Genomic DNA, 14,789 nt, shown 5'->3' on the forward strand with positions numbered 1-14,789 from the left:
AGAATAATTTAGTTTCTTCTAAATATACCTCCCCAGACTCACACAGGTCATTTGGAGTTTGTGCAGGTTAAGATGTTACCACTCAGTCTCCAAGTTAAACAACTTTAAACTCAATCACATGCATCACATAATTTATAGAAATGCACCTGTGCATGCAGAATGATTCAACAAGTTGTCCTCCTGAGGAAGGGTGGTACGGTGGGTTAGTGGTTAGCACTGTTGCTTCACAGCGAGAAGGTTGCAGAATTGCTTCTCACAAGTTCTCCCTGTGTTTGCATGGATCCCATTGACATCTCATCTCCAAAGACATGCAGGTTAGATGAACTGGAAATCTTTAAATTCTCTCAATTCATCTTTTTTAGCCTTCTTTACCTTGGCCATGTCTTTGAGCACTGAGCACCTTGTACCTCTGGACACTCCAGGTAGGTTGTAGTTCTGGACTAAGGTGGTACTGGAGGATAATGTTTCATGGCCGTTCCTGTGTTTTCTCTGTTTCTTGTAACCCTGTTAACTATTTGCAGCAAAATGTTTGTTTGGTGATCATGTGCCAGTATCTTATGTAACGGAGGCCAGCAGGTGTCGCTGTGCATATGTAGTAAACCCCAACTCTCAACAGCTCAAAAGGATTCTCTGGTCACATGGCCAGAGCCCTGGATTTTAGCCTTCTGGTTAGAGAGTCCGACTCCCATGCCAAAGATTGTGGGTTCACATCCCGAGGGAAGAGAATGGGCGGAGCCATAACAACACAATGCAGAGTGCAGCCGCTACATGGGTGCAGTGACCCAGATGGGAGTGAGTTTAGGGGGGTGAGTGTAACTGAGGCTGGTCACAAGGCCAGAGGCCTGGGTTTTAGCCTTCTGGTTACAGAGTCCAACTTCCATGCTGAGGATTGTGGGTTCGCATCCCGAGGGGAGCGAATGGGCGGAGTCATAACAACACAATGTAGAGTGCAGCTGCTACACTTAGCTATTTCATGAAAGTTGCATCCCTTTGAAAGCAATTTTACAATTTCTTGACCAATTTTACCTGAGGTACAGATGCTTAATAATTATGCACACTTTGATACTGGGTGTTAACCAACTTTGGAAACATCCTCCCTCATTACACAAATACATATCATCTATGAATGCTTAAATACAACAAGCATTCAAGTTTATATAGCTTGGAGTTGGAAAATATGCATAGAAACATAAATAAGAAAAAATAAAAAACAAGACAACAACAACAAAAACAACTAGAAAACCAACAAAAACCTGTTGCCTACGTGCAATTACACGATTGTTATATGAAATTATTTATTACGTGCATATTTTTATTTACTTTCATTGCATGCATTCCATTTTTTACATGATATTTTATGGTCCACACTTTCTTGTCTCATCCGTGTATTTTTTTAATGTGTGTAATACTTTAATTTCTTGCTTTAAATTTTACGAAATAAACTCAATCATCAGAGTGATCCATCTTCGCTTTTCCCTCCTCTCTGTTTTAGTGTGGCGCTTCCTCCTGTCAAACCCGCCTCCAAGCTGTCGCTTCAATAATCTCGGCGTCCTATTTGCCAACACAGATGTCAATCAGCCGGCTATCCGCGTCCGGGTAGGTTGATTACGGTGTGCAGCGCGGAGCGGAGTTGCGGAGACAGCAGTGGTGTATAAGCCGCCCGGCCAAGACGTTGCTCTCGGCAGCCTGGTTTAGTTCTCGTAGCCTCCCCTTCGTCCTCACCTCCGTCGTCTCGCGCTGTTCGGTTCGGAATGACTCCGTCGGGAGGACGGAAGCACCGGTTTACCTGAGCAAGTGGACGCGTTCCTACGGACACTTTTTAAACCCGCCAGCACTCTGTGAGCTGGATGTAAGACGACCGCTGCCCTTCCCGAGAAAAACAAGCGTTTTCTTCACAGAGAGTGAGGTTATGTAGGCTGGCCCCGCTGGGTTTCCCATCATTTGTAGCAGCAGCTCGGGGATTCCCTCCTCCTCCTCCTGGTCCTGGCCGTCTTGTCAGAGATGGGACTACCTGCTCTGGAGTTCAGTGACTGCTACCTTGACAGCCCGCAGTTCAGGGAGAGACTCAAATCTCACGAACTGGAGCTGGACAAGACCAACAAGTTCATCAAAGAGCTGATTAAAGACGGCAAGGCGCTGATCCAGGCTCTGAAAAGTAAGTGCGTGCTGAGTGTCTCCACCTGACGTCATCCGTCAGATGACAGTAAGACCTGCCGCTTTTACATGCAGCTGGTGCTGAATCTCTCCTTCCTGAGATATGGTCATGACCTCTAACATGAGCTTGACCTTGCTGTGGCCTGTTTTATGAGAGGACAGTCAACTGAGTTTGTCCACCATGATTGCAATTGCTCTTTGCATTTTGGAGATACCACCATGTATTTTAGATGATGACTTCTTATTTGACTTTGACCTTTGACCTATGACTTTTCAATGACACATGTTGTGAGCGCAGTCCACTGGGTTTATCCACCAAGTTTGATTGAAATTGCTCTTTGCATTTTGGATATATCCCCATGTATTTTTGTTGATGACCTGTGATTTGACCTTGATGTTTTACCTTCGACCTTGACATGACCTGTATTGTGGGAGGACAGTCCAGTGACTTTATCCACCATGATTGATTGCAATTGGTCATTGCATTATGGAGATATCACAAGTATTTTAGATCATGACCTGCGATTTGACCTTGACCTTTGTCCCATACCCTTGACATTATCTGCATTGTGAGAAGACAGTCCTCTGGGTTTATCCACATACTGATTGATTGAAATTGTTCTTTGCATTTGGAGGGTGTGTTTTAGATGATGACACCTGGCTTGACCTTGATCTTTGACCTCCTACTTTGACATGACGTGTTGGTAGGACAGTCTCCACTGCATTTATTCACCAAGTTTGACTGAAGTTGATCTTTGCATTTAGAAGATCTCACCAGGGGCAGTTCAGTTCATTTTATTTATGTGTAAATTTGAGTCTGTAAGTCTCTGTACAGCGTGTATTTGAGATGTCGTTAAATCAAAGTAAGACAAAAATTTAGAATCAGATCCCACAATTTAATCAACACTTCTCAGAAAACTTCATAGAAAGCCATTCATCCTTTATAAAATTAGCTTTAGGCTTTAATTGCTCAAAGCTTTGCAATAGTTGTGTTTTGACAAATGAAGTGAAACATGATTAGTGTGCACTGTTTGTACATCACTGATTTTACTGAAACATTTAGTGTTTTTCTTGTGCGTTGCGGTGAACACATACAGTTCTGATACTGACATTTAATATATAAAATTCCAACTATTATTGCAATTAATACTGTTACCATTTAAAACCTGTTATGTCCAGGACGAACCAGCCTGTGTGTGACCTTTTCACCACCGTTTTGTTAACTGCACACAAATCAGCTTGTGTCACCACAATTGTCAGTGAGCCATGGAGCAATCAGGACAGTTCTGCTTTTGTCCATCGGTGACATCCAGAAATCAAACAGTATGAATGACTGTGAGGTGTCTGTTATTGTGCAGTGAGAGCTCTTTTTAGTATATATGGCCATTTATTATTTTTAAAATAAAGTTTCGGACTTTTCTTCTTGACTGGGGCTTGGTCTGATTTAGATCTAATGCTATTAGATGCAACAGTTCTATTTTAACTGATGGTGTTATAATTTGGAGTTCTCACTCTTCTAGGAAAAAATACATTTTTGTTGAAAATATACGGGAAATGCTTAATTATTGTTTTATTGCTACTGGGAGAAATTGTCTTTTGACAGCTGTCACATGACTAAAGGTGTGTTACGATAGAAAAAAAGAAAAACATTTACAGTCATCACCAGTGCTGTGAGGTGGGCCTGAGTGCTATGTCTGTGCTGTTCTCATATTTGCCATACGGCATGCCATCATGCTTTGTTTTAATGAATTCATCATGGTTGCAGTGTGAAGCTGACATAAAATGCTTATTGCTGCTGTTGATGTTGTTTATCAATATTTAATGCAGCTTAGTGCAGAATGCATCTGAGTAACCTGCAGATGATTTTTAAGAAATCAGATAAGATACTATAAATAGATGATACTTTATTATATTAATCTTACTATAATAATCAGTGTGTATGTGTATGTATGAGGCAACCACACACACAGGAACCTTACACACACCATCAAAAACAAACACATTAGGGTCTGCTCCTTCCACTGCCCCTGATCATGGCAGCATCTTTGCACCTGGAGTCAGTCGTCAGACTGAGGCTGCCTACTGATTCTTCTGGTTGGATTGTGTCTAACTATAATTGCGATGGGTTAAATGCAGAAGACAAATATACATACAACAGTATATGTCCATGTATGGTCGATGACAAGAAAGTTCCTGGTTCTTTCTTCTTCTTCTTCTTCTTCTGAAGCCTGTAACTTATTAAATGGTAAATGGACTGCATTTATATAGCACTTTTCCATCTATATCAGAATCTCAAAATGCTTTACAATGATGCCACACATTCACCCATTCATACAGACACACTCACACACCGATGTCAGGGTGCTGCCATGCAAGATGCACACTACACACTGGGAGCAACTAGGGGATTAAGGACCTTACCCAAGGGTCCCGAGTGGTTGTCTGGCCAGTCCGGGGTTTGAACCGAGGTTTCTCTGGTCTGAAACCCACTGCTTAACCACTAGACCATCACCCCCCCCCCCCCCCCCCCCACCACCACCACCACCACCACCACTCATTCAGTGTAGTCTGGGCATCTTATTTGCTCCCTCATTTGCCTCCTTATTGTTTTATTTTGTCCTCAGTTTTCAAGAACTACCTACTCCAGATAGGTATCGTTCTTATTTTCAGTGGTGATCTGGTTCTCAATTGATTCTTGTGCTTCACTTTTTCCACATTTTGTTATGTTACAGCCTTATTCCAAAATGGAGCAAATTAATTTTTTTCCCTCAAAATTCTACTCACCCCATAATGACAACATTAACAAAGTTTTTTGTGCAAATTTATTAAAAATAAAAAAAACTAAGAAATCACATGTATATACATAATTCACAGCCTTTGCCATGAAGCTCAAAGTTGAGCTCAGGTGCATCCTGTTTCCACTGATCATCCTTGAGATGTTTCTACAGCTTAATTGGAGTCCACCTGGGGTACATTTAGCTGATTGGACATGGCCTAGAAAGGCACAAACTTGTCTACATATACGCTCTTACAGTTGACAGTGCATGTCACAGCACAAACCAAGCATGAAGTCATAGGAATTGTCTGCAGACCTCCGAGACAGGATTGACCTGAGACACAAATCTGGGGAAGGGTACAGAAACATTTCTGCTGCTTTGAAGGTCTAAATGAGCGCAGTGGCATCCATCATCTGAAAATGGAAGAAGTTTGGTTCCACCAGGACTCTTCCTAGAGCTGGCTTAGTCAGGATTGAGGGAAAGATGAATGCAGCAATGTACAGAGACATCATGGATGAAAACCTGCTCCAGAGCATTCTTGAGCTCTGACTGGGGTGACGGTTTATCTTTCAGCAGGACAATGACCCTAAGCACACAGCACCAGTGTGGCTTCAGGACAACTCTGTGAATGTCCTTGAGTCCAGACCTGAACCCAATTGAACATCACTGGAGAGATCTGAAAATGGCTGTGCAGTGATGCTCCCCAGCCAATCTGATGATGGTTGAGAGCTGCTGCAAAGAAGAAAATAGGTGCACCAAGCTTGTGGCATCATATTCAAGAAGACTTGAGGCTGTAATTGGTGCCAAAGGTGTATCAACAAAGTATTGAGGAAAGGGTTGGAATACTTATCATCAATTTCATCATTAATTTTATTTATATAGTGCCAAATCACAACAAACAGTTGCCCCAAGGCGCTTTATATTGTAAGGCAAGGCCATACAATAATTACGTAAAAACCCCAATGGTCAAAACGACCCCCTGTGAGCAAGCACTTGGCGACAGTGGGAAGGAAGAACTCCCTTTTAACAGGAAGAAACCTCCAGCAGAACCAGGCTCAGGGAGGGGCAGTCTTCTGCTGGGACTGGTTGGGGCTGAGGGAGAGAACCAAGAAAAAGACATGCTGTGGAGGGGAGCAGAGATCAATCACTAATGATTAAATGCAGAGTGGTGCATACAGAGCAAAAAGAGAAAGAAACACTCAGTGCATCATGGGAACCCCCCAGCAGTCTAAGTCTATAGCAGCATAACTAAGGGATGGTTCATGGTCACCTGATCCAGCCCTTACTATAAGCTATAGCAAAAAGGAAAGTTTTAAGCCTATTCTTAAAAGTAGAGAGGGTGTCTGTCTCCCTGATCCAAATTGGGAGCTGGTTCCACAGGAGAGGAGCCTGAAAGCTGAAGGCTCTGCCTCCCATTCTACTCTTACAAACCCTAGGAACTACAAGTAAGCCTGCAGTCTGAGAGCGAAGCGCTCTATTGGGTGATATGGTACTATGAGGTCCCTAAGATAAGATGGGACCTGATTATTCAAAACCTTATAAGTAAGAAAAAGAATTTTAAATTCTATTCTAGAATTAACAGGAAGCCAATGAAGAGAGGCCAATATGGGTGAGATATGCTCTCTCCTTCTAGTCCCCATTAGTACTCTAGCTGCAGCATTTTGAATTAACTGAAGGCTTTTCAGGGAACGTTTAGGACAACCTGATAATAATGAATTACAATAGTCCAGCCTAGAGGAAATAAATGCATGAATTAGTTTTTCAGCATCACTCTGAGACAAGACCTTTCTAATTTTAGAGATATTGCGTAAATGCAAAAAAGCAGTCCTACATATTTGTTTAATATGCGCTTTGATTGACATATCCTGATCAAAAATGACTCCAAGATTTCTCACAGTATTACTAGAGGTCAGGGTAATGCCATCCAGAGTAAGGATCTGGTTAGACACCATGTTTCTAAGATTTGTGGGGCCAAGTACAATAACTTCAGTTTTTATCTGAGTTTAAAAGCAGGAAATTAGAGGTCATCCATGTCTTTATGTCTGTAAGACAATCCTGCAGTTTAGCTAATTGGTGTGTGTCTTCTGGCTTCATGGATAGATAAAGCTGGGTATCATCTGCGTAACAATGAAAATTTAAGCAATGCCGTCTAATAATACTGCCTAAGGGAAGCATGTATAAAGTGAATAAAATTGGTCCTAGCACAGAACCTTGTGGAACTCCATAATTAACCTTAGTCTGTGAAGAAGATTCCCCATTTACATGAACAAATTGTAATCTATTAGATAAATATGATTCAAACCACCGCAGCGCAGTGCCTTTAATACCTATGGCATGCTCTAATCTCTGTAATAAAATTTTATGGTCAACAGTATCAAAAGCAGCACTGAGGTCTAACAGAACAAACACAGAGATGAGTCCACTGTCTGAGGCCATAAGAAGATCATTTGTAACCTTCACTAATGCTGTTTCTGTACTATGATGAATTCTAAAACCTGACTGAAACTCTTCAAATAGACCATTCCTCTGCAGATGATCAGTTAGCTGTTTTACAACTACCCTTTCAAGAATTTTTGAGAGAAAAGGAAGGTTGGAGATTGGCCTATAATTAGCTAAGATAGCTGGGTCAAGTGATGGCTTTTTAAGTAATGGTTTAATTACTGCCACCTTAAAAGCCTGTGGTACATAGCCAACTAACAAAGATAGATTGATCATATTTAATAATAGACATGTTGATGGTTTGGATGAAGTAACTAATGAAAATAACTCAGACAGAACAATCTGAGAGAAAGAGTCTAACCAAATACCGGCATCACTGAAAGCAGCCAAAGATAACGATACGTCAGATAGAGATAACGATCCTTTTTCAGAGGAGCTACAGCATCCAAAGTTGTCTTCAATGAGGATGTAAAACTATTGACGAGATACTCTATCTCACTTACAGAGTTTAGGTAGCTACTCTGCACTGTGTTGGTATATGGCATTAGAGAACATAAAGAAGGAATCATATCCTTAAACCTAGTTACAGCGCTTTCTGAAAGACTTCTAGTGTAATGAAACTTATTCCCCACTGCTGGGTAGTCCATCAGAGTAAATGTAAATGTTATTAAGAAATGATCAGACAGAAGGGAGTTTTCAGGGAATACTGTTAAGTCTTCAATTTCCATACCATAAGTCAGAACAAGATCTAAGATATGATTTAAGTGGTGGGTGGACTCATTTACATTTTGAGCAAAGCCAATTGAGTCTATTAAGAGATTAAATGCAGTGTTGAGGCTGTCATTCTCAGCATCTGTGTGGATGTTAAAACCGCCCACTATAATGTACATGTGATTTCTTATTTTTTTATTTTTAATAAATTTGAAAAAAAAACCAACAACAAAAAAACAACATTCTTCATGTTGTCATTATGGGGTGTTGTGAGTAGAATTTTGAGGGAAAAATTAATTTGCTACATTTTGGAATAAGGCTGTAACATAACAAAATGTGGAAAAAGTGAAGCGCTGTGAATACTTTCCTGAATGCACCGTAAATAAAGGTCAAATAAAAAAAATGACGTGGCTTTACTCCATAAATTTTAATTTGATATTTTTGTTAAACTCAATGAATTACAGCTGATGCCCTACACTGCAAACACAACTTGGTTGTTTCATTTTAACTCCATTATAGTGGTATGCTATGCTCACTGTCTAAATTCTTATCGACCAGACTGTAACATTAGGAACACTATGGCGTTACCGTCTCATGACTGCAATTGCAATATTTCCCACAGTAATTGCAATATCGCATTTTCATCACATTGTGCAGCCCTGGAACCAATTTTGTGTAGTCAAAATAGTTTAAAAAAAAATCCAAAGTTAGTGAGTAACAGCAACAACAACAACAAAAATGCTTTGATATGCTGAAATAAATTACATAAAATGTGCTTATGAGAAAGATTTTGCCACCCTTTTGATGAGATAGCGGATCATTATCATTAACAGGCCCTGTGCCCAATTAGACCAGTTTTTAGTAGCATAAGGCAAGTGAGACTCCCTCAGTGGGATGCTAAGCCAAGGTCAGTAGCCAAGTGAGATGGGTGGACTGGGACTATGCAGATGAAGTGTTTTTTTCAAGGTTGCATACAGGTAACCTCAAGCAGACACACCTGAAATCAAACAGGTCAGTTCTGGCAGCAGACAGAGGAGCCATGCGTTGCTGCTTCCACCACACTGTGGAATAACTAGCCTTGGGTCCTGGATGGTAGCCACCCAGACAGGCAGCTGGTTTATCCCCACCTCAGTCACTTGAAAATGTTCATGTGTCCATGTTCATTTATCCATTCCCTGTCTTGTCTAAAGAAATCTGGATGTAAAAGTGATCATTTTTGTTAATAGAAATCCGTATATTTAGTTTGTCTAATTACTTATGAGTTGTGAAAATAGAAATACTTATGTATACAAATGGCTATAATTTGTAAGGGATTAAAGTAATATTTTTTAGCTAAACCCCTTGAATAGGGCAGCACAGTCTGGTTTGGGGGCGGGCACTAAAGGGGTAAAATATGATGCATATGATGTAATTACTCTACTTTTGGGGTACAAACCACGACATTTCCAATGGGGTTTTGGGCAAATTACACACAAACAAAGTGAAAATGCAAAGAAAAAGTGACGGGAAATGCAGTGGGAAATGTGTTGGCAAATGGACATGTGTTGCAGTTTGTTTATGATCCGGAGCACAAACTTGTCGAGGCAGTTTTGCAGGCGAGAGAACGGAGCTACTCTGGTTAGCTATGTAGGCTAACACTTACCGACACAACGTGTCCTAACCCCTCGCCTTTTCTTCTCCACTGGGAACCGAAAAAAAGTATTTTTCGTGACTGCTTTGGTGATTGCAGCTTAGAACAAAAGCGTACACCATTTATCCGTGTGAAGTTATGTTGTGTATATATTAAATGGAGCTCCCCGTAAGTGGTCAAATCCCGCAATATCACGAAGGGTTCAAACAAGACTACGATCTCCTATTAAAGTTGTAAGACTGCACTACAAGTGCACCTTTTGTGTTTCATTTCAACTCCTTTGTGATGGTATATAGAGGCAAAATTACAAACTTTATGTCACAGCCCGGATACTTATGGACCTGACTGTGTTATTATCAGCTGCAGCTTGACTTGGCTTTGGTTGAGTGCCAAACGTGAATAAAGCGGTTTACTGCACTTGGAGTAGTTTCATCACCTCTGTGGTTTGCTACCCTGTGACGCTGATTTCAGGGACCAGTCACGTACAGCTGAAATGTGAAATAAAGTCAGTCTTAATATATGCATTGCATTGGTGGCAGTAGTAAAACGTGATAAGGCACTTGTGTGAACAAGTGATAGTTACTCTTTACTTACTATCAGTTTTTTTAATAATGTGCTTTATGAGTAATGTTTTCTTCTATGTGTATTTCATGTGAATGTTTTTTAATTGATTTTACATTATTTTGTCAGATAAGGTATCATTGATGACTTTGTTGCAATTTCCACTTTTTTCTTATTTTTCTTAATTATTTTCACTTTTTTAAACACAGATTTACTCCATTCTGTCTATTCTGTCCGATGGTTTATGCACCAAATATACATATAGACAAATGTGCCAAACTGTTGTTTGACATTGACTTTGAAGCAACACAATATCAGTTTATGTGTGCGGAATCAAACTATAAAACCTGATATTTGAATGCACACAGATGCACATATATAGTAAAGACCCAGACACAGATGTTTGTTAGAATGTGTTAGATAGATGTTGTTTACGGCTTGATCCAGCTTGTTATTATAAAGCCACGAGGGATGTTTGGGTCTCTGGTTCACGTCTAACATGACAGGGCTCCATCAGCCAAACAAACCCTAATTACCAGCTGGGCATACCCTGATGCTGTGAGGAGAAATTAGACACCATGTTTAGACATTTTATATGACATGTACGCATGATGCTTTGATCTGAAAGTGTGTGGAGAATTGCAGTTATTTTAGTTCATGACATGGCTCTGCAGTGTGTATTAACCCTCTGGGGCCGACGCTGTCATATACAACAGCTAAGACCAAGCTTTACTAAATTATAAATAACTTTTGAATGATATGAGATAGAAACTTACATTTTTTTTGCTGAAAGTTAACTCCGCGGACCTTCGAGGCAGCCATCGGCCATCTTTGTACTCCTCATAGAAGCTGTGTGATGAACTGTGCAATGTGAGTGTCCAATTGGAATTAGTTCACCGTCACATGGTTTTCCAAAATCCAATCATAGGGCAGATTTACTTCACGTGAAAAGCCAAAGATCATTTTCAGGAGTGATGTGTTACTAGTTGGCCCGTTTGAATAGCCCCCTGGGTGCTCGCTCCAATGAGTACATACTATTAGTACATACTCAGTGCACCCTGCGCCATTACGCACAGCGATCAGTGAAAGCAGGAGCACTCAGAGAGCCTCTGATGACAATCTCATGTGCTCAAACAAAGAGTGTGTAACTATCAGGATTGCTCCACTAGTTTGCATGTGAATGTTACTGGATAACTCTGTTGCTTTCTCTGCATAAAGCACTGTTTACCATATCAGTGGACAACAAAACGCTTAGACCACTGTCTATTGTGTATTGTCAAAACAGTTGTTTATTATAGTTTGCTGTGTGTTTTGAATAAATGTGTGTGGAAAATTATTTTCCCCTTTATTTTTTCCTTGCCTATTTTTGATTGTAAACCTTTATTACACTTATAAAACACAACAAAAACATATATATTCTGAAAGCACAGGTTGTCCTGAATAAAAAAAAGAGACATAAAACTTGATTGTGAGATGCAGGGAGAGCTGTTAACAGCAATAATAAAACATTTATGCCAGGTGGGTGAACTGTCCAAAAAATGCTCTCGGACCCCAGAGGGTTAGGGTTAAGCCTCGGCCCCACCGAATAATAAAGCCATGAATAATGAGCCACGTATGGATTTGCCTGAACTTTCAGGCATTAATTGAAAAATGATCCACGTATAAATCGATCACATATCCACTATGAAGAAGCCTCTATGTGCCTCTAAGTACCTCACATGTGCCAGGTACCAGCCTCTATTCCCGTCCAGCCTCGAATGGCTCGTGTCGCTGCATATGATCCACGTCAAGCCACATATGATCCATGTAGCGCCATGTAGCGTGACGTTGGTGCACGTTTAGGCATGGATTTGATCCAAACCTCCAGCCCTCCCACACTTGGTCCCTTTTAAAGTGTGGGTTTTCAATTCACAGCATCCATTCAAGATGTTGTCACATTTTTTAAACGCAGTGCAAAAAAGACACTCCTGCACAGTCCAGCCTGTGTGCGCATCCGTGCAGTTCACCTGTGTTCCAGAGTCATTAAATGTGATTCTTCTCGCTGGCTTTATTTCTTCTGCGGCTCACCCGTGATCCAACTTTTAACTTTGTGTTTGTCCATTATTGTCTGCAAAATCACTCTTTAGCGCACTCTCATTCTGCATAAATGCTCTTCTTCATTTTGACACTGGTGATTCAACTTTTAACTTTGTGTTCGTCCGTTATTGTCTGTAAAATCGCTCTGTTGCGCGCTCACGTTCTGCATAAATGCTCTTCTTCATTTTGACACCGGTGATCCAACTTTTAACTTTGTGTTTGTCTGCTATTGTCTGCAAAATCACTCTTTTGCGCGCTCACGTTCTGCATAAATGCTCGCCTTCATTTTGTCACCGGTGATCCAACTTTTAACTTTGTGTTCGTCCGTTATTGTCTGTAAAATCGCTGTTTTGTGCGCTCACGTTCTGCATAAATGCTCTTCTTCATTTTGACACCGGTGATCCAACTTTTAACTTTCTGTTCATCTGTTATTGTCTGTAAAATAGCTCTTTTGCTCGCTCATGTTCTGCATAAATGCTCGTCTTCATTTTGACACTGGTGATCCAACTTTTAACTTTGTGTTCGTCCGTTATTGTCTGTAAAATCATTTTTTGTGAGCTGACGCATTGCGTAAATGCTGATCTTGAGTGCGAGTCATTGTGTCAGTGCGCACACACAGCGGAGCTCATCTGATTCATTATAACAAGATGTTAAAAATGTTCTGTCATAAACATACTTTTACAGCTGCTTATAAAGAATGAATGAACATGCAATTGTTTTACCAAGCTATTACAATAAAAAATTACAAATACTTACCTTTTAAGCTGTTTCAAATATGTTCGCCATCTCAGCGCACGAGACAGAGGAAAAAACAGTCCAGATGAAACAGTCCTCTATGATTCCAGAAGCGATTAGAGGTGTTTTCAACTGCCAAGCTCTGACAGAAAATGATTAATCCGATACAGAATAATTATTTATTGTTGAATAACTGGACTCTTACCAAAAAAAAAAAAAAAAAAAAAATGCTACGTGGCTCATTATTCATCATTATTCGGTGGGACCAGGGCTTTACTCTGTGTTCAGTGTCTGAGTGTGATTTCTGACCTTTGAGGAGTGGCGTTCTTTCTTTCGCTTTGCCATCTGTTGTCTGTGTCACCACTCGGGATATACCCATACTGATTCAATATCAGTTTTGGGTCTGATATTGATGTTATTCATGTATCAGATATCAGAGGGACAGGACCGGTGTGTTTACCAATCCAAGCTTTCGCCACTTCTCCAAATGAATATTTGATGTGGTGAGCCTACATGTGAATTACCAGCGTGACAAACATAAAAATAACTTAAAAAATGCTAGTAGTACTAATGGCTAAAATGATGTTTTCTGTCTAAGTTGATTAGCAGAAAGGTGCTTTTGCTTTCCAGTATCAAAGATGTTACACACTGTGCTACAGCTTCTGTACACAAAGAGGCTGAATTTAGATGCCGCTGCCTGACAAGAAAAAATAAATAAATAAAATCAGTTATTATATACATTGGGCATATTTAATGAATTAGCAGTTGTGGATAAAGGTAAAATGTGTCTGACTATGTGCGTAAATGGTAAACCGCAATTCTTCATTTTTTGTGCTGAGCATAAAGCAACTCTTATTGATTACTACTGTCTCCATTAGTGTCATTAAGTCATTTTCATGTTTAAGGTGAAATAACTTTCATGAGTAATGCTGTAAAACTTTGTATTTCTTAATTCTGGACCCCGTCAGAGTGTTGTGGTGTTGGAGAAATGAAATAGCAATGTTCAATTAATTACTTCTGTATGTGTTGTCAGAATAAGAATCGGAATCAATTTTATTGCCAAGTGAGTTCTCACATACAAGGAATTTGATATGGTGTTTTTGGTGCATAAACAAAAAGGAAAAGGAAAAACCACTTCTGTAAGAAGTATAAGAGTCAAATAGTCAAATAGGCAAAACTATATTCACTGTGAAATACATATAACATAATCATTATACAGTTAAACCGGTGTACAGGTGTACAGTACTTTTAAGTGCAGGGATGGTCAACTTGTTATTTGTGGAAGTGGGGGTGGGGGGAGGCAGGGTAAATGGGGTTCTCTGGCATTATTCATTAGTCTAGTTGCAGATGGAAAGAAGCTGTTTTTGTGTCTTGAGGTTTTGGTCCTGATGGAACTCAGCCTTCTGCCAGTGGGGAGGATGTCAGAAAGTTTGTGTCCTGGGTGGGAAGGATCAGCCACATTCTTCCTTGCTCGCCTCAGGGCCCTGGAGGTGTACAGGTCCTGTAGGGATGGCAGTGTGCAGTTGATCACCTTCTCTGCTGCGTGAATGATACGCTTCAGTCTGCCCCTGTCCTTAGCCATGGCAACAGTGTACCAGACGGTGATAGAAGAGGAGATGATGGACTAAATTATGTCCTCAAGAAAAACACATGCAAGCCTTTTACAAGCAACAAAATACACATCCACACACCTCAGTGTGATCATC

General features: G+C 40.4%; 1 protein-coding gene across 2 annotated transcripts in view; it reads left to right on the forward strand.

Annotated features, from left to right (window-relative positions):
* The first annotated feature begins 1,534 nt into the window (after positions 1-1,534).
* Positions 1,535-14,789, forward strand: part of LOC117517120 (rho GTPase-activating protein 26-like) — a 397,059-nt gene continuing 383,804 nt past the window's right edge. For both annotated transcript variants that reach the window (XM_034178045.1, XM_034178046.1), the window contains exon 1: positions 1,535-2,155. In XM_034178045.1, coding sequence (XP_034033936.1) covers positions 2,002-2,155 — 154 coding nt within the window. In that variant the 5' untranslated portion in view covers positions 1,535-2,001. The remainder of the gene's footprint in view (positions 2,156-14,789) is intronic.

The sequence above is a fragment of the Thalassophryne amazonica genome, chromosome 9 (genome assembly GCF_902500255.1).
Source record: "Thalassophryne amazonica chromosome 9, fThaAma1.1, whole genome shotgun sequence".
NCBI lineage: Eukaryota > Metazoa > Chordata > Actinopteri > Batrachoidiformes > Batrachoididae > Thalassophryne > Thalassophryne amazonica.